Source organism: Notothenia rossii, assembly GCF_949606895.1.
Source record: "Notothenia rossii genome assembly, chromosome: 3".
NCBI classification, from domain to species: domain Eukaryota; kingdom Metazoa; phylum Chordata; class Actinopteri; order Perciformes; family Nototheniidae; genus Notothenia; species Notothenia rossii.
In genome coordinates, this window is record NC_136901.1 from 800,249 (window position 1) to 822,748 (window position 22,500).

A 22,500-nucleotide genomic window follows, 5' to 3' on the forward strand; every position below is an offset into this window, starting at 1 on the left:
TGTGTGTGTGTGTGTGTGTGTGTGTGTGTGTGTGTGTGTGTGTGTGTGGGACTTGTTCATTACAATGGAAATCCCTCTGCCTCCATCTGACTGACAGTTGTTGGACAGCGGTCACCGTGTACACACACACACACACACACACACACACACACACACACACACACACACACACACACACACACACACACACACACACACACACACACACACACACACACACACACACACACACACACACACACACACACACACACACACACACACACACACACACACCATCAGTGACTGCACTCTGTTGTGTATCTATATTATATATTTAACTCTACCTAGACTTAACACATTCACAAGGCGTAGTAATGTCAGGGCTGAAGGTTCAGTCGGTCTTCTTCAGGCAATAGAGGGCTTTTATTTTTGAAGGATTAGTAGCGATTTTACCAAAAAGATGATACATGGCTTTTATTTTGAAGTAAAAGGTGTGGCAGGGCTTTTATTGTGAAACGACTCGACTGGATCTGTTAATGTGTAGATTTGTGATTGAACAGGGTCAGTCACGATTAAAGTGTAACTCTGGGGGCGGGGGTGGAGGGTCCCCTAGGGAGGATTCAAGGACACTAGTGAAGGGAGAAGGAGACATGAGAGAAGACGGTTTAGGTTGCATAAGAGTGAGCATCCTTCTTCATCTCCTTCCTGTCTGCCTCTCTCTGATGTGAGGCGTTTAAAGCCCTGTGTGTGTGTGTGTGTGTGTGTGTGTGTGTGTGTGTGTGTGTGTGTGTGTGTGTTGGATTAGTTTCGTCCCGCTGTGGAGGATGATCTGCAACACACACTCTCACACACACTTCTATCAGCCGCTCCTTCTGATTGGCTCGTTTCCGTGGATGAGCGAAAATAGTTTTATATTTTCATTATTTAATTCTCAGTTTTAATTTCAAACGAACTGGAACTGACGCTTTTTGACTTGATCTTAAAACCACCGGTAAAACATTTTGGGGGAGCTAATATCCCCTGAGTTTCGGATCCAAGGCTCACAGCTTGAGGAAAGTGAATGAAACGAGTGGATAAATGCAGAACAAGAATACGAACACACGGAGTTGTGATGATTAACCCTCAGTGCTGTGGATTGAAAGACTGAGCAGGTAGACCCAGAGAGGCTGATACCGTCTGTTCAACTCAGTGTAATGTACTTTACTGAAAGGAAACGACTCTTACCCTATTCAAAATCTAAAACAATATCTAGTCTAGAGTCACGATGTCTATCCTATATCAGTATGTTGCCCTAAAGTCACAAAATACATTGAAAACAAGCAAAATATTATTTAAAAAAACACATTTTCCTCCAGGTCCGGGTAAAGCCGAGTGTCCGCGGGCCGTCGACGTCCTGACGGTGCTCCGAGAGAAGGTGGCCTTCGTGTCAGGTAACACACGCACGCACGCACGCACGCACGCACGCACGCACGCACGCACGCACGCACGCACGCACGCACGCACGCACACACACACACACACACACACACACACACACACACACACACACACACACACACACACACACACACACACACACACACACACACACACACACACACACACACACACACACACACACACACACACAAACACACACACACACACACACACACACACACACACACACACACACACACACACCCAGGTGAGACCAGGTGTAACGGACAGTGTTTCCTCAGGTGGGCGGGACAAACGTGGAGGACCAATCCTGACCTTCCCTGCCAGGACCAATCACGATCGAATAAAACAGGAAGACCTCAGCCGATTGGTCACTTACCTGGCGACCATACCCAGGTAACACCTGTCCACCACTCAGTCTGTGTATAAGTATCTGAAGAAGTATAAATACTCTGTATCCGCAGTGATGATTTGTATAAGTACTCTCCTGTACCCATGTCTCCTCAGTGATGATGTGTATAAGTACTCACCTGTGTCTCCTCAGTGATGATGTGTATAAGTACTCACCTGTGTCTCTCCACAGTGAGGAGGTTTGTGGGCGGGGCTTCACGGTGGTGGTGGACATGCGAGGCAGTAAGTGGGACAGTGTGAAACCTGTTCTCCGGACGCTGCAGGAGTCCTTCGCCTCCAGCATTCACGCCGCGCTGCTCATCAAACCTGACACCTTCTGGCAGAAACACAAGACCAACCTGGGCAGCGCCAAGCTCAGCTTCGAGGTACTAGTACTAACAAACATGTACTACTGCTGTACTACTGCTGTACTACAGCTGTACTACTGCTGTACTACTGCTGTACTACAGCTGTACTACTGCTGTACTACTGCTGTACTACTGCTGTACTACTGCTGTACTACTCCTGTACTACTGCTGTACTACTGCTGTACTACTGCTGTACTACTGTTGTACTACTGCTGTACTACTGTTGTACTACTGCTGTACTACTGCTGTACTACTCCTGTACTACTGCTGTACTACTGTTGTACTACTGCTGTACTACAGCTGTACTACTGTTGTACTACTGCTGTACTACTGCTGTACTACTCCTGTACTACTGCTGTACTATTGCTGTACTACTGTTGTACTACTCCTGTACTACTGTTGTACTACAGCTGTACTACTGCTGTACTACTGCTGTACTACTGCTGTACTACTGTTGTACTACTGCCAACACATGTACTAATACTGCCAAAACAGAATCTAACACTGCTGTCAACTTTAGTAAACTTACTGCTAACTATAGTACCACTGATGCTAACTGATGCTAACTGATGCTAACCGTCTCCAGACCAGCCTGGTGTCGGTGGAGGGTCTGTCCCGGCTGGTGGACCCCTCCCAGCTGACCTCGGACCTGGGGGGCTCTCTGGAGTACGACCATGTGGAGTGGACCGAGCTGCGCCTGGGTCTGGAGGAGTTCACCGGCGCCGCCACGCAGCTGCTGGCCCAGCTGGAGCAGCTTGAGGCCGGGCTGAACCGAGTCCCCAAGCCCCAGGACGTGGACGAGGCCCGCAAGTGAGTCAATGTCCACTTGGACCCACAGATTATCATGAACCAATAACATTTGGTGGAAGGTCCCGTCCGTCCCAAACACAGAAAGAGATACCTCAGAATCCCTTGAGGCAATTTCTTAAAATGTGGAATAAACATCCACTTGGACTCAAAGACAAACTCAGTGATGTAGCTTTGGACTGACTGGGATGTTATCTATTTTATTTTGTTCATGGAGTTCTTCTTTCCCTGCCCAGACTCCTGGAGGAACACGGTCGAGTCAGAAACACCATCTCCACGGCACCAATCGACTCCCTGGAGCGGGAGGGGCGGAGCTTGCTCCAGCGAATGCGAATGCCCTCCCGAGGTGACGCCTCCTCTGAAGGAGGTGGAGGAGGGGGAGGGGGGGGGAGTCACGGCAGCTGGCTCTCCGGCGGCGCAGACTTCCAGAGCATCGCTCCAAAGGTCTCGGCCCTGCTGGAGCGCCTGCAGGTGGCCCGGACCCACCTGCTGCAGAGCTGGGGCGACAGGAAGCTGACCCTGGACCAGACCCTGCAGCTGCACCTGTTCGAGCAGGACGCCGCCAAGGTGAGGCCAAGTCCATCGGCGATACGTAACACTGCTGATAGATGTTGGGGACATGTGTTCCGATAGGCCCACACCTCTGACCCAGTGTATCAGTGTGTCCTCCTCACTGAGCAGCTGCACCTTGGGCTGCTCTCAGTGTCTCCTCCTGCTGGCTCAGTTGATAGAGGTTACAGTGCTTCATCTTGTCCTGCAGCATGTTGATTCTTCTCTCAGAGCTAAGTACATGGTCTGAGGGAGAGATCTTCAGAAACACAGAAGCTCCAAATAAACCCTCTGTGTCTCCATCAGAGCTCCGGCTCTCTGAGTCTCTGAGTCTCTGAGTCTCTGAGTCTCTGAGTCTCTGTGTCTCTGAGTCTCTGAGTCTCCATTGATCCAGAAGTTTCCATCACACTAGTAGGGGTGGTTCACTGAACACCTCAGAGGCCTGTACTACGAAGCTGGTTCAACCTAACCTGGATATGTTTGAGTTAGCCGGTTGGCCTAATCCAAAACATACGTGCTCTCGCTAAACGGTCCTACAACGCGGGTTATCAAGTGGATCGCTCAAGCCAGCCGTGTGCTATCTAGTTAGGTGCGTTCACATGAAAGGGGTGGTATCTGGAGCATTCGACCAATCACAAACATGGAGAAGCGTACTGACAGCTCAGCGTCATACTTCCTGAATGAAAAGTCAACTATAATATTAGACATATGAAGAAGTGAAACTTTAAACATCCATGACTTAAACACTTGATCCAGGATCAAAGCCACATAGCTGCACCTGCAAGGTGAATACAGCTGGTAACAGAACAAGTGTTTGAATGCGTACATGAACAGGTTTATGATATCACTGCCCCGTCTAAGACACCATCTGACTTTCATTACATTTGTCTCGAGTGTTTCCTCAACTTAATGTGTTGCTTCAAATAATCCTTCTGCATCCAGTATGTGACACTGTGAGTGTTGCACGGCCAGATACGGCTCAGCTGACTCAGATAAGGAGATGATACATTATGATGTGATATGCCGCGGACTGTACTTAATGTTACTCTGATCCGGTTACTTATGTTGTGGCAGATATTTAAGTAAGCTTTCTTAACGCTAATGTTCTAATAGTCAGATTGCTCTGAAGATGGGAGGTGATATTCTATTCATGTTCACGTTCACACAGTCGCTGATTTTTGCCGGCCGTCTTTCCTGCAACGGCAGCTTTTCTGTATTTCCTTTCTCCTGTAATATGACTTGATCCCTTTAAACTCCGCACACTGAGCTCTGATTGGTCAGCAGGCAGTGCTTTCACTGAGTTGAGCTCTTAGGCTGCAACCTAACCTGCTCCGGGGCAGGTTAGCCGCTCAGCATCAGTTACCATGGAGATCTAGACTGCTAAAAAGAGAACCAGCTTCGTAGGACCGGAAACCCTGAGGCTAAGAGAACATCCGGCTTCGTAGTACAGGCCTCTGGTGTGTGCTCGTTCAAACACTGGATCCAGGAGGCTGTTTGTATTGCAGTCAGGTGATGCAGGTAAAGACTCACCTGTGACCTGCTGCTGATAACCCCAGGTGTGTTTGTGTGTTTGTGTCCCAGATGTCGGAGTGGATCGCTCACAGTAAAGATCTGTTCGTCCAGAGTCTGGCGGAGGTGGGTCAGAACCACCAGCACGCCCTGGACCTCCAGACGCAGCACCAGCACTTCACCGCCAACTGCATGGTGCGTGTCTGTTTTGTTGGTTGTTGTTTGGTTTGTATGTTATATGTTTTGTTGTGACACTAACTCAACAACAACACTGCTTGTTGCCGGGCAGAACGGCAGCGTGAACGTGGACAGCGTGGTTACCGTGGCAGCCAGGCTGGCCCAGGCTGGTCACTACGGGGCGGAGCGTATCGCCATGGTGTCGTCACGGTTACAGGAGGACTGGAAGTCCCTGACGACGGCATTGGAGGAGCGTAGCAACACCCTCGTCATGGCAACTGGCTTCAACCTGGGGGCGGAGCAGGTGAGATGCTACGACTTTATTCACGAAATGTGACGAGGTCTACATGAAACATAACGACTATACGTGAAATATTACAACTTTTTTCTCACCTGTACCCTCTCACCTGTCCCTTTCACCTGTCCCTCTCACCTTTCCGTCTCACCTGTCCCTCTCACCTGTCCCTCTCAACTGTCCGTCTCACCTGTCCCTCTCACCTTTCCGTCTCACCTGTCCCTCTCACCTGTCACTCTCACCTTTCCGTCTCACCTGTCCCTCTCACCTGTCCCTCTCAACTGTCCGTCTCACCTGTCCCTTTCACCTGTCCCTCTCACCTGTCCCTCTCACCTGTCCGTCTCACCTGTGCCTCTCACCTGTCCCTCTCAACTGTCCGTCTCACCTGTCCCTTTCACCTGTCCCTCTCACCTGTCCCTCTCACCTGTCCGTCTCACCTGTCCCTCTCACCTGTCCGTCTCAACTGTGCCTCTCAATTGTCCTTCTCACCTGTCCCTCTCACCTGTCCCTCTCACCTTTCCCTCTCACCTGTCCCTCTCACCTGTCCGTCTCACCTGTCCCTCTCACATGTCCGTCTCACCTGTCCCTTTCACCTGTCCGTCTCATCTTTCCCTCTCACCTGTCCGTCTCACCTGTCCCTCTCACCTGTCCATCTCACCTGTCCCTCTCACCTGTCCCTCTCACCTGTCTGTCTCTCAGTTCCTGCTGAGGGTCCAGGGTTGGGTTCAGACCTGCTCTGAAGGCTCGTTGCCGTCGGCAGCTAACGAGCTGGACGCAGCGACGAAAAAACACACGGAGCTTAACGAGGAAATCTCCGCCGACTACACACAGGTACCTGTCTCTATTTGTGTGTGTTTATCTGTCTGTGTTTGCCTGTGTGTGTTTATCTGTGTGTGTTTACCTGTCTGTGTTTACCTGTGTGTGTTTACCTGTCTGTGTTTGCCTGTGTGTGTTTACCTGTCTGTGTTTACCTGTCTGTGTTTACCTGTGTGTGTTTACCTGTCTGTGTTTACCTGTGTGTGTTTACCTGTGTGTTTTTACCTGTGTGTGTGTGTTTACCTGTGTGTGTTTACCTGTCTGTGTTTACCTGTGTGTTTACTTGTCTGTGTTTACCTGTCTGTGTTTACCTGTCTGTGTTTACCTGTGTGTGTTTACCTGTCTGTGTTTACCTGTCTGTGTTTACCTGTGTGTGTGTGTTTGCCTGTGTGTTTTTACCTGTCTGTGTTTACCTGTGTGTGTGTGTTTGCCTGTGTGTTTTTACCTGTCTGTGTTTACCTGTGTGTGTGTGTTTACCTGTGTGTTTTTAACTGTGTGTGTGTGTTTACCTGTGTGTGTTTACCTGTGTGTGTTTACCTGTGTGTGTTTACCTGTCTGTGTTTACCTGTGTGTTTACCTGTGTGTGTTTACCTGTCTGTGTTTACCTGTGTGTTTACCTGTGTGTGTTTACCTGTGTGTGTTTACCTGTGTGTTTACCTGTCTGTGTTTACCTGTCTTTGTTTACCTGTCTGTGTTTACCTTTCTATGTTTACCTGTCTGTGTTTACCTGTGTGTGTTTACCTGTGTGTGTTTACCTGTGTGTGTTTACCTGTGTGTGTTTACCTGTCTGTTTTTACCTGTCTGTGTTTACCTTTCTATGTTTACCTGTCTGTGTTTACCTGTGTGTGTTTACCTGTCTGTGTTTACCTGTGTGTGTTTACCTGTCTGTGTTTACCTGTCTGTGTTTACCTTTCTATGTTTACCTGTCTGTGTTTACCTGTGTGTGTTTACCTGTCTGTGTTTACCTGTGTGTGTTTACCTGTCTGTGTTTACCTGTCTGTGTTTACCTGTCTGTGTTTACCTGTGTGTTTACCTGTGTGTGTTTACCTGTCTGTGTTTACCTGTCTGTGTTTACCTGTCTGTGTTTACCTTTCTATGTTTACCTGTCTGTGTTTACCTGTCTGTGTTTACCTGTCTGTGTTTACCTGTGTGTTTACCTGTGTGTTTACCTGTGGGTTTACCTGTGGGTTTACCTGTATGTGTTTACCTGTGTGTGTTTACCTGTCTGTGTTTACCTGTTTGTGTTTACCTGTGTGTGTTTACCTGTGTGTGTTTACCTGTGTGTGTTTACCTGTGTGTTTACCTGTCTGTGTTTACCTGTCTGTGTTTACCTGTGTGTGTTTACCTGTCTGTGTTTACCTGTGTGTTTACCTGTCTGTGTTTACCTGTCTGTGTTTACCTGTGTGTGTTTACCTGTCTGTGTTTACCTGTGTGTGTTTACCTGTGTATGTTTACCTGTGTGTGTTTACCTGTCTGTGTTTACCTGTCTGTGTTTACCTGTGTGTGTTTACCTGTGTGTTTACCTGTGTGTTTACCTGTGTGTTTACCTGTCTGTGTTTACCTGTGTGTGTTTACCTGTCTGTGTTTACCTGTGTGTGTTTACCTGTGTGTGTTTACCTGTGTGTTTACCTGTCTGTGTTTACCTGTCTGTGTTTACCTGTCTGTGTTTACCTGTGTGTTTACCTGTCTGTGTTTACCTGTCTGTGTTTACCTGTCTGTGTTTACCTGTGTGCTTACCTGTCTGTGTTTACCTGTCTGTGTTTACCTGTGTACCCGCAGGTCAGTGAGAGTGGTAAAGCCTTGCTCGACGTCCTCCAGCGTTCCTTGCCCTCCGACTCTGAAGAAACGGCGACAAAACCCGACTTCACCTCCGCCACGCACGGCATCATGGGAGTTCTGCACCAGGTCATGCAGGTAACCTGAGACACAGACAGGTTAGATTACAGACAGGTGAGAGACAGACAGGTGTATTTACGTGTGTTTCTACCTGAAGGGCCACCACGAGGTGGAGGGGGCATGGCAGCACCGTAAGCTCCGCCTCCACCAGCGTTTGCAGCTGTGTGTGTTCCAACAGGATGTTAGACAGGTAACTCATTGATTTAAATTATTCAAATTTTGATTTATTTTGTTATATTTCTAACTTGATTTTGATTCTTATAACTTGGATTGATTTTGTACACATGTGATTGAATGCCCCCCCCCCCCACCTGTACCTGTCAGGTGTTGGACTGGGTGGAGCAACATGGAGAGGTTTTCCTGAACAAACACACCGGCGTGGGGAAGTCTCTGCACCGAGCGAGAGCACTGCAGAAGCGCCACGACGACTTCCAGCAGGTCGCACAGGTACACAGGAATACACACTAAAATACAAAGAAGTACACTGAAGATATATACAGTCTGATTTATTGATCTGAATCCCTGCACGATAATAATAGTACATTAACTGTCTCCGGTGTGTGTGTGTGTGTGTGTGTGTGTGTGTGTGTGTGTGTGTGTGTGTGTGTGTGTGTGTGTGTGTGTGTGTGTGAGTGTGTGTGTGTGTGTTTGTGTGTGTGTGTGTTGTGTGTGTGTTTGTGTGTGTGTGTAGAACACGTACACTAACGCAGAGAAGCTTCTGGAAGCGGCGGATCAGCTGGCTCAGTCCGGAGAGTGTGAGGAGGAAGAGATCTACCAGGCAGCAAGAGACCTGGAGCTCAGGATGCAGGTACACTATTATTCTGAAGGGTTACGCTCTTAGTCTGAAGGCTTACGCTCTTAGTCTGAAGGGTTACGCTCTTATTCTGAAGGCTTACGCTCTTAGTCTGAAGGGTTACGCTCTTATTCTGAAGGCTTACGCTCTTAGTCTGAAGGGTTACGCTCTTATTCTGAAGGCTTACGCTCTTAGTCTGAAGGTTTACGCTCTTAGGCTGAAGGGTTACGCTCTTAGTCTGAAGGGTTACGCTCTTAGTCTGAAGGGTTACGCTCTTATTCTGAAGGCTTACGCTCTTAGTCTGAAGGGTTATGCTCTTAGTCTGAAGGGTTACGCTCTTAGTCTGAAGGGTTACGCTCTTAGTCTGAAGGGTTACGCTCTTATTCTGAAGGGTTACGCTCTTAGTCTGAAGGGTTACGCTCTTATTCTGAAGGGTTACGCTCTTATTCTGAAGGCTTACGCTCTTAGTCTGAAGGGTTACGCTCTTATTCTGAAGGCTTACGCTCTTAGTCTGAAGGGTTATGCTCTTAGTCTGAAGGGTTACGCTCTTAGTCTGAAGGGTTACGCTCTTATTCTGAAGGCTTACGCTCTTAGTCTGAAGGGTTACGCTCTTATTCTGAAGGCTTACGCTCTTAGTCTGAAGGCTTACGTTCTTAGTCTGAAGGCTTACGCTCTTAGTCTGAAGGGTTACGCTCTTAGTCTGAAGGGTTACGCTCTTATTCTGAAGGGTTACGCTCTTAGTCTGAAGGCTTACTTTCTTAGTCTGAAGGGTTACGCTCTTAGTCTGAAGGCTTACGCTCTTAGTCTGAAGGCTTACGCTCTTATTCTGAAGGGTTACGCTCTTAGTCTGAAGACTTACGCTCTTATTCTGAAGGGTTACGCTCTTAGTCTGAAGGCTTACGCTCTTAGTCTGAAGGGTTACGCTCTTAGTCTGAAGGGTTACGCTCTTAGTCTGAAGGGTTACGCTCTTAGTCTGAAGGCTTACGCTCTTATTCTGAAGGTTTACGCTCTTAGTCTGAAGGCTTACGCTCTTAGTCTGAAGGGTTACGCTCTTAGTCTGAAGGGTTACGCTCTTAGTCTGAAGGCTTACGCTCTTAGTCTGAAGACTTACGCTCTTAGTCTGAAGGCTTACGCTCTTAGTCTGAAGGGTTACGCTCTTAGTCTGAAGGGTTACGCTCTTAGTCTGAAGGCTTACGCTCTTAATCTGAAGGGTTACGCTCTTATTCTGAAGGGTTACGCTCTTAGTCTGAAGGGTTACGCTCTTAGTCTGAAGGCTTACGCTCTTAATCTGAAGGGTTACGCTCTTATTCTGAAGGGTTACGCTCTTAGTCTGAAGGTTTACGCTCTTATTCTGAAGGGTTACGCTCTTATTCTGAAGGCTTACGCTCTTAGTCTGAAGACTTACGCTCTTAGTCTGAAGGGTTACGCTCTTAGTCTGAAGGCTTACGCTCTTATTCTGAAGCCTTACGCTCTTACTCTGAAGGTTTACGCTCTTAGTCTGAAGGTTTACGCTCTTAGTCTGAAGGTTCACGCTCTTAGTCTGAAGGGTTACGCTCTTAGTGTGAAGGGTTACGCTCTTAGTCTGAAGGTTTACGCTCTTAGTTTAAAGGGTTACGCTCTTAGTCTGAAGGTTTACGCTCTTAGTCTGAAGGGTTACGCTCTTAGTCTGAAGGCTTACGCTCTTAGTCTGAAGGGTTACGCTCTTATTCTGAAGGCTTACGCTCTTAGTCTGAAGACTTACGCTCTTAGTTTGAAGGGTTACGCTCTTAGTCTGAAGGTTTACGCTCTTAGTCTGAAGGGTTACGCTCTTAGTCTGAAGGGTTACGCTCTTAGTCTGAAGGGTTACGCTCTTAGTCTGAAGGGTTACGCTCTTAGTCTGAAGGGTTACGCTCTTAGTCTGAAGGTTTACGCTCTTAGTCTGAAGGCTTACGCTCTTAGTCTGAAGACTTACGCTCTTAGTTTGAAGGGTTACGCTCTTAGTCTGAAGGTTTACGCTCTTAGTCTGAAGGGTTACGCTCTTAGTTTGAAGGGTTACGCTCTTAGTCTGAAGGTTTACGCTCTTAGTCTGAAGGGTTACGCTCTTAGTCTGAAGGGTTACGCTCTTAGTCTGAAGGGTTACGCTCTTAGTCTGAAGGGTTACGCTCTTAGTCTGAAGGCTTACGCTCTTAGTCTGAAGGCTTACGCTCTTAGTCTGAAGGGTTACGCTCTTAGTCTGAAGGTTTACGCTCTTAGTCTGAAGGGTTACGCTCTTATTCTGAAGGCTTACGCTCTTAGTCTGAAGGGTTACGCTCTTATTCTGAAGGCTTACGCTCTTAGTCTGAAGGTTTACGCTCTTAGTCTGAAGGGTTACGCTCTTAGTCTGAAGGGTTACGCTCTTAGTCTGAAGGGTTACGCTCTTAGTCTGAAGGCTTACGCTCTTATTCTGAAGGTTTACGCTCTTAGTCTGAAGGCTTACGCTCTTAGTCTGAAGGGTTACGCTCTTAGTCTGAAGGGTTACGCTCTTAGTCTGAAGGCTTACGCTCTTAGTCTGAAGACTTACGCTCTTAGTCTGAAGGCTTACGCTCTTAGTCTGAAGGGTTACGCTCTTAGTCTGAAGGGTTACGCTCTTAGTCTGAAGGCTTACGCTCTTAATCTGAAGGGTTACGCTCTTATTCTGAAGGGTTACGCTCTTAGTCTGAAGGGTTACGCTCTTAGTCTGAAGGCTTACGCTCTTAATCTGAAGGGTTACGCTCTTATTCTGAAGGGTTACGCTCTTAGTCTGAAGGTTTACGCTCTTATTCTGAAGGGTTACGCTCTTATTCTGAAGGCTTACGCTCTTAGTCTGAAGACTTACGCTCTTAGTCTGAAGGGTTACGCTCTTAGTCTGAAGGCTTACGCTCTTATTCTGAAGCCTTACGCTCTTACTCTGAAGGTTTACGCTCTTAGTCTGAAGGTTTACGCTCTTAGTCTGAAGGTTCACGCTCTTAGTCTGAAGGGTTACGCTCTTAGTGTGAAGGGTTACGCTCTTAGTCTGAAGGTTTACGCTCTTAGTTTAAAGGGTTACGCTCTTAGTCTGAAGGTTTACGCTCTTAGTCTGAAGGGTTACGCTCTTAGTCTGAAGGCTTACGCTCTTAGTCTGAAGGGTTACGCTCTTATTCTGAAGGCTTACGCTCTTAGTCTGAAGGCTTACGCTCTTAGCCTGAAGGCTTACGCTCTTAGTGTGAAGGGTTACGCTCTTATTCTGAAGGCTTACGCTCTTAGTCTGAAGGGTTACGCTCTTATTCTGAAGGCTTACGCTCTTAGTGTGAAGGGTTACGCTCTTAGTCTGAAGGCTTACGCTCTTAGTCTGAAGGTTTACGCTCTTAGTTTAAAGGGTTACGCTCTTAGTCTGAAGGTTTACGCTCTTAGTCTGAAGGGTTACGCTCTTAGTCTGAAGGCTTACGCTCTTAGTCTGAAGGGTTACGCTCTTATTCTGAAGGCTTACGCTCTTAGTCTGAAGACTTACGCTCTTAGTTTGAAGGGTTACGCTCTTAGTCTGAAGGTTTACGCTCTTAGTCTGAAGGGTTACGCTCTTAGTCTGAAGGGTTACGCTCTTAGTCTGAAGGTTTACGCTCTTAGTCTGAAGGGTTACGCTCTTAGTCTGAAGACTTACGCTCTTAGTCTGAAGGGTTACGCTCTTAGTCTGAAGGGTTACGCTCTTAGTCTGAAGGTTTACGCTCTTAGTCTGAAGGGTTACGCTCTTAGTCTGAAGGGTTACGCTCTTAGTCTGAAGGTTTACGCTCTTAGTCTGAAGGCTTACGCTCTTAGTCTGAAGACTTACGCTCTTAGTTTGAAGGGTTACGCTCTTAGTCTGAAGGTTTACGCTCTTAGTCTGAAGGGTTACGCTCTTAGTTTGAAGGGTTACGCTCTTAGTCTGAAGGTTTACGCTCTTAGTCTGAAGGGTTACGCTCTTAGTCTGAAGGGTTACGCTCTTAGTCTGAAGGCTTACGCTCTTAGTCTGAAGGGTTACGCTCTTAGTCTGAAGGGTTACGCTCTTAGTCTGAAGGGTTACGCTCTTAGTCTGAAGGCTTACGCTCTTAGTCTGAAGGCTTACGCTCTTAGTCTGAAGGGTTACGCTCTTAGTCTGAAGGTTTACGCTCTTAGTCTGAAGGGTTACTCTCTTATTCTGAAGGCTTACGCTCTTAGTCTGAAGGGTTACGCTCTTATTCTGAAGGCTTACGCTCTTAGTCTGAAGGTTTACGCTCTTAGTCTGAAGGGTTACGCTCTTAGTCTGAAGGGTTACGCTCTTATTCTGAAGGGTTACGCTCTTATTCTGAAGGCTTACGCTCTTAGTCTGAAGGTTTACGCTCTTAGTCTGAAGGGTTACGCTCTTAGTCTGAAGGGTTACGCTCTTAGTCTGAAGGTTTACGCTCTTAGTCTGAAGGGTTACGCTCTTAGTCTGAAGGGTTACGCTCTTAGTCTGAAGGGTTACGCTCTTATTCTGAAGGTTTACGCTCTTAGTCTGAAGGGTTACGCTCTTAGTCTGAAGGGTTACGCTCTTAGTCTGAAGGGTTACGCTCTTATTCTGAAGGCTTACGCTCTTAGTCTGAAGGCTTACGCTCTTAGTCTGAAGGGTTACGCTCTTAGTCTGAAGGGTAACGCTCTTAATCTGAAGGGTTACGCTCTTAGTCTGAAGGTTTACGCTCTTAGTCTGAAGGGTTACGCTCTTAGTCTGAAGGGTTACGCTCTTAGTCTGAAGGGTTACGCTCTTATTCTGAAGGTTTACGCTCTTAGTCTGAAGGGTTACGCTCTTAGTCTGAAGGGTTACGCTCTTAGTCTGAAGGGTTACGCTCTTATTCTGAAGGCTTACGCTCTTAGTCTGAAGGCTTACGCTCTTAGTCTGAAGGGTTACGCTCTTAGTCTGAAGGGTTACGCTCTTAGTCTGAAGGTTTACGCTCTTAGTCTGAAGGGTTACGCTCTTAGTCTGAAGGGTTACGCTCTTAGTCTGAAGGTTTACGCTCTTAGTCTGAAGACTTACGCTCTTAGTTTGAAGGGTTACGCTCTTAGTCTGAAGGTTTACGCTCTTAGTCTGAAGGGTTACGCTCTTAGTTTGAAGGGTTACGCTCTTAGTCTGAAGGTTTACGCTCTTAGTCTGAAGGGTTACGCTCTTAGTCTGAAGGGTTACGCTCTTAGTCTGAAGGCTTACGCTCTTAGTCTGAAGGGTTACGCTCTTAGTCTGAAGGGTTACGCTCTTAGTCTGAAGGGTTACGCTCTTAGTCTGAAGGCTTACGCTCTTAGTCTGAAGGCTTACGCTCTTAGTCTGAAGGCTTACGCTCTTAGTCTGAAGGGTTACGCTCTTAGTCTGAAGGTTTACGCTCTTAGTCTGAAGGGTTACGCTCTTATTCTGAAGGCTTACGCTCTTAGTCTGAAGGGTTACGCTCTTATTCTGAAGGCTTACGCTCTTAGTCTGAAGGTTTACGCTCTTAGTCTGAAGGGTTACGCTCTTAGTCTGAAGGGTTACGCTCTTATTCTGAAGGGTTACGCTCTTATTCTGAAGGCTTACGCTCTTAGTCTGAAGGTTTACGCTCTTAGTCTGAAGGGTTACGCTCTTAGTCTGAAGGGTTACGCTCTTAGTCTGAAGGTTTACGCTCTTAGTCTGAAGGGTTACGCTCTTAGTCTGAAGGGTTACGCTCTTAGTCTGAAGGGTTACGCTCTTATTCTGAAGGTTTACGCTCTTAGTCTGAAGGGTTACGCTCTTAGTCTGAAGGGTTACGCTCTTAGTCTGAAGGGTTACGCTCTTATTCTGAAGGCTTACGCTCTTAGTCTGAAGGCTTACGCTCTTAGTCTGAAGGTTTACGCTCTTAGTCTGAAGGGTTACGCTCTTAGTCTGAAGGGTTACGCTCTTAGTCTGAAGGGTAACGCTCTTAATCTGAAGGGTTACGCTCTTAGTCTGAAGGTTTACGCTCTTAGTCTGAAGGGTTACGCTCTTAGTCTGAAGGGTTACGCTCTTAGTCTGAAGGGTTACGCTCTTATTCTGAAGGTTTACGCTCTTAGTCTGAAGGGTTACGCTCTTAGTCTGAAGGGTTACGCTCTTAGTCTGAAGGCTTACGCTCTTAGTCTGAAGGGTTACGCTCTTAATCTGAAGACTTACGCTCTTAGTCTGAAGGCTTACGCTCTTAGTCTGAAGGCTTACGCTCTTAGTCTGAAGGGTTACGCTCTTAGTCTGAAGGGTTACGCTCTTAATCTGAAGGCTTACGCTCTTAGTCTGAAGACTTACGCTCTTAGTCTGAAGGCTTACGCTCTTAGTCTGAAGACTTACGCTCTTAGTCTGAAGACTTACGCTCTTAGTCTGAAGGGTTACGCTCTTAGTCTGAAGGGTAACGCTCTTAATCTGAAGGTTTACGCTCTTAGTCTGAAGACTTACGCTCTTAGTCTGAAGGGTTACGCTCTTAGTCTGAAGGGTTACGCTCTTAGTCTGAAGGCTTACGCTCTTAGTCTGAAGTGTTACGCTCTTAGTCTGAAGGGTTACGCTCTTAGTCTGAAGGGTTACGCTCTTAGTCTGAAGGCTTACGCTCTTAGTCTGAAGGGTTACGCTCTTAGTCTGAAGGGTTACGCTCTTAGTCTGAAGGGTAACGCTCTTAGTCTGAAGGCTTACGCTCTTAGTCTGAAGGGTTACGCTCTTAGTCTGAAGGGTTACGCTCTTAGTCTGAAGGGTTACGCTCTTAGTCTGAAGGCTTACGCTCTTAGTCTGAAGGGTTACGCTCTTAGTCTAAAGGCTTACGCTCTTAGTCTGAAGGTTTACGCTCTTATTCTGAAGACTTACGCTCTTAGTCTGAAGGTTTACGCTCTTAGTCTGAAGGGTTACGCTCTTAGTCTGAAGGTTTACGCTCTTAGTCTGAAGGTTTACGCTCTTAGTCTGAAGGGTTACGCTCTTAGTCTGAAGGGTTACGCTCTTAGTCTGAAGGGTTACGCTCTTAGTCTGAAGGTTTACGCTCTTAGTCTGAAGACTTACGCTCTTAGTCTGAAGGTTTACGCTCTTAGTCTGAAGGCTTACGCTCTTATTCTGAAGGCTTACGCTCTTAGTCTGAAGGGTTACGCTCTTAGTCTGAAGGGTAACGCTCTTAGTTTGAAGGGTTACGCTCTTAGTCTGAAGGCTTACGCTCTTAGTCTGAAGACTTACGCTCTTAGTCTGAAGGGTTACGCTCTTATTCTGAAGGCTTACGCTCTTAGTCTGAAGGTTTACGCTCTTAGTCTGAAGGTTTACACTCTTAGTCTGAAGGCTTACGCTCTTAGTCTGAAGGCTTACGCTCTTAGTCTGAAGACTTACGCTCTTAATCTGAAGGTTTACGCTCTTAGTCTGAAGGCTTACGCTCTTAGTCTGAAGACTTACGCTCTTAGTCTGAAGGGTTACGCTCTTAGTCTGAAGGGTTACGCTCTTAGTCTGAAGGCTTACGCTCTTAGTCTGAAGACTTACGCTCTTAGTCTGAAGGGTTACGCTCTTAGTCTGAAGGGTTACGCTCTTAGTCTGAAGGCTTACGCTCTTAGTCTGAAGGGTTACGCTCTTAGTCTGAAGGGTTACGCTCTTAGTCTGAAGGCTTACGCTCTTAGTCTGAAGGGTTACGCTCTTAGTCTGAAGACTTACGCTCTTAGTCTGAAGGGTAACGCTCTTAATCTGAAGGCTTACGCTCTTAGTCTGAAGACTTACGCTCTTAGTCTGAAGGGTTACGCTCTTAGTCTGAAGGGTAACGCTCTTAATCTGAAGGCTTACGCTCTTAGTCTGAAGGGTTACGCTCTTAGTCTGAAGGGTTACGCTCTTAGTCTGAAGGCTTACGCTCTTAGTCTGAAGGGTTACGCTCTTAGTCTAAAAGCTTACGCTCTTATTCTGAAGACTTACGCTCTTAGTCTGAAGGGTTACGCTCTTAGTCTGAAGGGTAACGCTCTTAATCTGAAGGTTTACGCTCTTAGTCTGAAGACTTACGCTCTTAGTCTGAAGGGTTACGCTCTTAGTCTGAAGGGTTACGCTCTTAGTCTGAAGGCTTACGCTCTTAGTCTGAAGGTTTACGCTCTTAGTCTGAAGGGTTACGCTCTTAGTCTGAAGGGTAACGCTCTTAGTTTGAAGGTTTACGCTCTTAGTCTGAAGGCTTACGCTCTTATTCTGAAGGTTTACGCTCTTAGTCTGAAGGGTTACGCTCTTATTCTGAAGGGTTACGCTCTTAGTCTGAAGGGTTACGCTCTTAGTCTGAAGGGTTACGCTCTTAGTCTGAAGGGTTACGCTCTTAGTCTGAAGGGTTACGCTCTTAGTCTGAAGGGTTACGCTCTTAGTCTGAAGACTTACGCTCTTATTCTGAAGGGTTACGCTCTTAGTCTGAAGGTTTACGCTCTTAGTCTGAAGGGTTACGCTCTTAGTCTGAAGGTTTACGCTCTTAGTCTGAAGACTTACGCTCTTAGTCTGAAGGGTTACGCTCTTAGTCTGAAGGGTAACGCTCTTAATCTGAAGGCTTACGCTCTTAGTCTGAAGGGTTACGCTCTTAGTCTGAAGGGTTACGCTCTTAGTCTGAAGGCTTACGCTCTTAGTCTGAAGGGTTACGCTCTTAGTCTAAAAGCTTACGCTCTTATTCTGAAGACTTACGCTCTTAGTCTGAAGGTTTACGCTCTTATTCTGAAGACTTACGCTCTTAGTCTGAAGGGTTACGCTCTTAGTCTGAAGGGTTACGCTCTTAGTCTGAAGGGTAACGCTCTTAGTTTGAAGGTTTACGCTCTTAGTCTGAAGGCTTACGCTCTTAGTTTGAAGGTTTACGCTCTTAGTCTGAAGGGTTACGCTCTTAGTCTGAAGGGTTACGCTCTTAGTCTGAAGGGTAACGCTCTTAGTTTGAAGGTTTACGCTCTTATTCTGAAGGTTTACGCTCTTAGTCTGAAGGGTTACGCTCTTATTCTGAAGGGTTACGCTCTTAGTCTGAAGGGTTACGCTCTTAGTCTGAAGGGTTACGCTCTTAGTCTGAAGGGTAACGCTCTTAGTTTGAAGGTTTACGCTCTTAGTCTGAAGGCTTACGCTCTTATTCTGAAGGTTTACGCTCTTAGTCTGAAGGGTTACGCTCTTATTCTGAAGGGTTACGCTCTTAGTCTGAAGGGTTACGCTCTTAGTCTGAAGGGTTACGCTCTTATTCTGAAGGTTTACGCTCTTAGTCTGAAGGGTTACGCTCTTATTCTGAAGGGTTACGCTCTTAGTCTGAAGGTTTACGCTCTTAGTCTGAAGGGTTACGCTCTTATTCTGAAGGGTTACGCTCTTAGTCTGAAGGGTTACGCTCTTATTCTGAAGGTTTACGCTCTTAGTCTGAAGGGTTACGCTCTTATTCTGAAGGGTTACGCTCTTAGTCTGAAGGGTTACGCTCTTATTCTGAAGGGTTACGCTCTTAGTCTGAAGGCTTACGCTCTTATTCTGAAGGGAAGACAGAGGAAGTCTTTCAATTTCACTTCATTTTTTAATAATTAATTGTGTTTTCATTCTGGATAACAGCTACAGGTAGTGTGCGTCATGTTACAGGTGTAAACAGTGTGTGTGTGTGTGTGTGTGTGTGTGTGTGTGTGTGTGTGTGTGTGTGTGTGTGTGTGTGTGTGTGTGTGTGTGTGTGTGTGTGTGTGTGTGTGTGTGTGTGTTTAGGCATTCATACAGAGGGTGGAACAGAGGAAGCTGCTGCTGGACCTGGCTGTGTCTTTCTACACACACACCAAGGAGGTAACACACACACACACACACACACACACACACACACACACACACACACACACACACACACACACACACACACACACACACACACACACACACACACACACACACACACACACACACACACACACACACACACACACACACACACACACTGATATACCTGGTGTGCAATGTGCTTCCAGCTGTCGGCCTGGATGGAGGGTCTGCAGAAGTCTCTCTCCGTTGACCCCGGTTTGTCTCCGGACTCGGTGGAGGGTCTTCAGTCTCTGATCAGCCAGCAGCAACAGCAGCAGGCCAACACACAGGTGACCTCTGACCCCGCCCCCTGCCTTATAACACCCTAACACCCCCCCTCTGACCCCCCCACTAACCCCACTCTAACCCTGACCCACAGGAAGCTGCGATGAGTGTCATCCGGGAAGGAGAAGACCTCATCCTGCAACTCAGGTACACACCTCCTCTCAGGTAGTCGAAACAAGTGCCCCGCTGCTGTCTGTGTGTGGTGTGATTATTACTGTGGGGACGCTTCATTCACTCTGCAGGGCAGCTCACACTTGTGTGGAGCGGGCGGGTGTTATCACTGTGGGTGTGTTTGTTTTAGTGCCTCTAGCACAGTGTTTCTCAAACTCTTTCATACCAAGGACCTCTTCACCAATAAAAAAACCCTCACGGACCCCCTGACTCCACACATATCCAGAAACATAGGCCTGCTCACCACTCCAACAGTACATAACAGCCTAATAATGACAGCTTAACCTTCTCTACATCGCCTCGTTCACACAATAAATCAACAATACAACTACAGATTATATAAGCATTTTAAATGCTCTCAGGTTTTCCACCGGGCCCAAGTTTAACTCTCTGAGGTCTGAGCCCTTTTTTCACACGTTAGGCTCGCCTGGGCTTTTTTTGTAAAAATGCTATTAAAACATGAACCTTGGTGACCATCGGGCTGGCCTGCATGGTCTGCCCCAACAGCAGCCTCTAATCATCAACAGACTTCATGCAATGCTTCATTGGATGCATATATTATACTCTCTATCTCACTCCTAACATCTAAATCTACTTCCAGCATGGATAAATGTTCATGAAATACATCCATTGTTTGTTTAATACGCTTCTTGAAATCCAAAAAAACACATAGTTTTTCTAGAACAGATTACAAATCGCCAGAAAATGTTACAAACAAGTGGCAACACGTGTGACGAAGGTGTTGCGCTGGGCTATATCATGCAATTAAAATTGAAACGTAAGCTCCCGCCATTGCGGAGATATTCCCGCGAGATTGCGGAGAACTTAAATGTATTTATTTATTTAAAATGTGAAATGTTACCCATATACTCATGTACCACTAGGGGGCGCTCACGGAACACCAGTGGTCCGCAGACCACACTTAGTGTAGTGTAACCTCAGTAGGTGAGTTTGTTTAGCAGTGTATCCTTAGTAGGTGAGTTTGTTTAGTAGTGTAACCTCTGTGGGTCCGTTTGTTTCAGGCCTCAGGGCAGCTCGGTGGCTCAGGTGGAGACAGTGCTGCAGCAGCTGGAGGAGGCTCATGTTCAGCTGGAGGAGCTCTTCCACCAGAGGAAGTTGCGCCTCGACGTCTTCCTGCAGCTGCGCATCCTGCAGCAGTGCACCCTGGAGGTATCCGCTAACACCTGCTCATAGCTAACACCTTAACCCCGCCCCTCCGGTGTCTAACTCTCCTCTCCTCCCCCCCCCCCATGTGTCTCCCAGGTGACGGGGGAGATGGACGCCTGGAAACAGGACCTGCAGAAACAGGCGCAGGATTTCTCAGCTGAGAAGCTAGCGGCGCCGCGGCTAGCAGACGGTAACCCTGACAAGCTAGCTCTGAGCCGCATGGTGGAGGCTAACCCAGAGGTGCTGACGCTAGCTCAGCAGCGCATACACAGGTAACCATGGTGACGTCATCATGACTCCTCCTTTTCCTCCTTTTCCTCTTCCTCCTCCTCCTGCCCTTCCTCTTCTTCCTCCTCCTCTTCCTCCTCCTCCTCCTCCTCACATTGTGTTTCTCTTCAGGCACATGGAGAGACGCCTGGCGATGAACAACATGATCTATGAGGTCATCCAGCAGAGTCACGACCTGCAGCAGTACATCAGCGAGGTGCAGGCCTCAGGTAATACTCCACAAATACTCCCTGTAATACTCACAGTACCTCCACAAGTACTACCTGTGATACTCACAGTACCTCCACAAATACTCCCTGTAATACTCACAGTACCTCCACAAATACTACCTGTGATACTCACAGTACCTCCACAAATACTCCCTGTAATACTCACAGTACCTCCACAAGTACTACCTGTAATACTCACAGTACCTCCACAAATACTCCCTGTAATACTCACAGTACCTCCACAAATACTACCTGTGATACTCACAGTACCTCCACAAGTACTACCTGTGATACTCACAGTACCTCCACAAGTACTACCTGTGATACTCACAGTACCTCCACAAGTACTACCTGTGATACTCACAGTACCTCCACAAATACTCCCTGTAATACTCACAGTACCTCCACAAATACTCCCTGTGATACTCACAGTACCTCCACAAGTACTACCTGTGATACTCACAGTACCTCCACAAGTACTACCTGTAATACTCACAGTACCTCCACAAGTACTACCTGTGATACTCACAGTACCTCCACAAGTACTACCTGTGATACTCACAGTACCTCCACAAATACTCCCTGTAATACTCACAGTAACTCCACAAATACTCCCTGTAATACTCACAGTACCTCCACAAATACTCCCTGTGATACTCACAGAACCTCCACAAATACTCCCTGTGATACTCACAGTACCTCCACAAGTACTACCTGTGATACTCACAGTACCTCCACAAGTACTACCTGTGATACTCACAGTACCTCCACAAATACTCCCTGTAATACTCACAGAACCTCCACAAATACTCCCTGTGATACTCACAGAGCCTCCACAAATACTACCTCCACAAATACTACCTGTGATACTCACAGTACCTCCACAAATACTACCTGTAATACTCACAGTACCTCCACAAATACTCCCTGTGATACTCACAGTACCTCCACAAATACTACCTGTAATACTCACAGTACCTCCAAAAGTACTGCCTCCACAAATACTACCTGTGATACTCACAGTACCTCCACAAATACTCCCTGTGATACTCACAGTACCTCCACAAATACTCCCTGTGATACTCACAGTACCTCTAAAAATACTACCTGTGATACTCACAGTACCTCCACAAATACTACCTGTAATACTCACAGTACCTCTAAAAATACTACCTGTGATACTCACAATACCTCCAAAAATACTACCTCCACAAATACTACCTGTGATACTCACAGTACCTCCAAAAATACTACCTCCACAAATACTACCTGTGATACTCACAGTACCTCCACAAATACTACCTCCACAAATACTACCTGTGGTACTCACAGTACCTCCACAAATACTACCTCCACAAATACTACCTGTGATACTCACAGAACTTCCACAAATACTACCTCCACAAATACTACCTGTGATACTCACAGAACCTCCACAAATACTACCTGTGATACTCACAGTACCTCCAAAAATACTACCTCCACAAATACTACCTGTGATACTCACAGTACCTCCAAAAATACTACCTCCACAAATACTACCTGTGATACTCACAGTACCTCCACAAATACTACCTCCACAAATACTACCTGTGATACTCACAGTACCTCCACAAATACTACCTGTAATACTCACAGTACCTCCACAAATACTA

The 22,500-nt window shown here is 46.9% G+C and overlaps 1 protein-coding gene across 1 annotated transcript in view; it reads left to right on the forward strand.

Moving 5' to 3' along the window:
• Nucleotides 1–22,500, forward strand: part of LOC307031018 (kalirin-like) — an 86,250-nt gene that overhangs the window by 1,896 nt on the left and 61,854 nt on the right. Inside the window, exons 2-19 of the mRNA XM_079667729.1 lie at nt 1,338–1,412; nt 1,704–1,818; nt 2,006–2,198; nt 2,767–2,990; nt 3,224–3,554; nt 5,118–5,240; nt 5,335–5,526; nt 6,217–6,348; nt 8,113–8,247; nt 8,327–8,419; nt 8,554–8,676; nt 8,921–9,037; nt 18,639–18,713; nt 18,893–19,015; nt 19,105–19,157; nt 20,204–20,351; nt 20,445–20,620; nt 20,748–20,845. Coding sequence (XP_079523855.1) covers nt 1,338–1,412; nt 1,704–1,818; nt 2,006–2,198; nt 2,767–2,990; nt 3,224–3,554; nt 5,118–5,240; nt 5,335–5,526; nt 6,217–6,348; nt 8,113–8,247; nt 8,327–8,419; nt 8,554–8,676; nt 8,921–9,037; nt 18,639–18,713; nt 18,893–19,015; nt 19,105–19,157; nt 20,204–20,351; nt 20,445–20,620; nt 20,748–20,845 — 2,526 coding nt within the window. The remainder of the gene's footprint in view (nt 1–1,337; nt 1,413–1,703; nt 1,819–2,005; nt 2,199–2,766; nt 2,991–3,223; nt 3,555–5,117; nt 5,241–5,334; nt 5,527–6,216; nt 6,349–8,112; nt 8,248–8,326; nt 8,420–8,553; nt 8,677–8,920; nt 9,038–18,638; nt 18,714–18,892; nt 19,016–19,104; nt 19,158–20,203; nt 20,352–20,444; nt 20,621–20,747; nt 20,846–22,500) is intronic.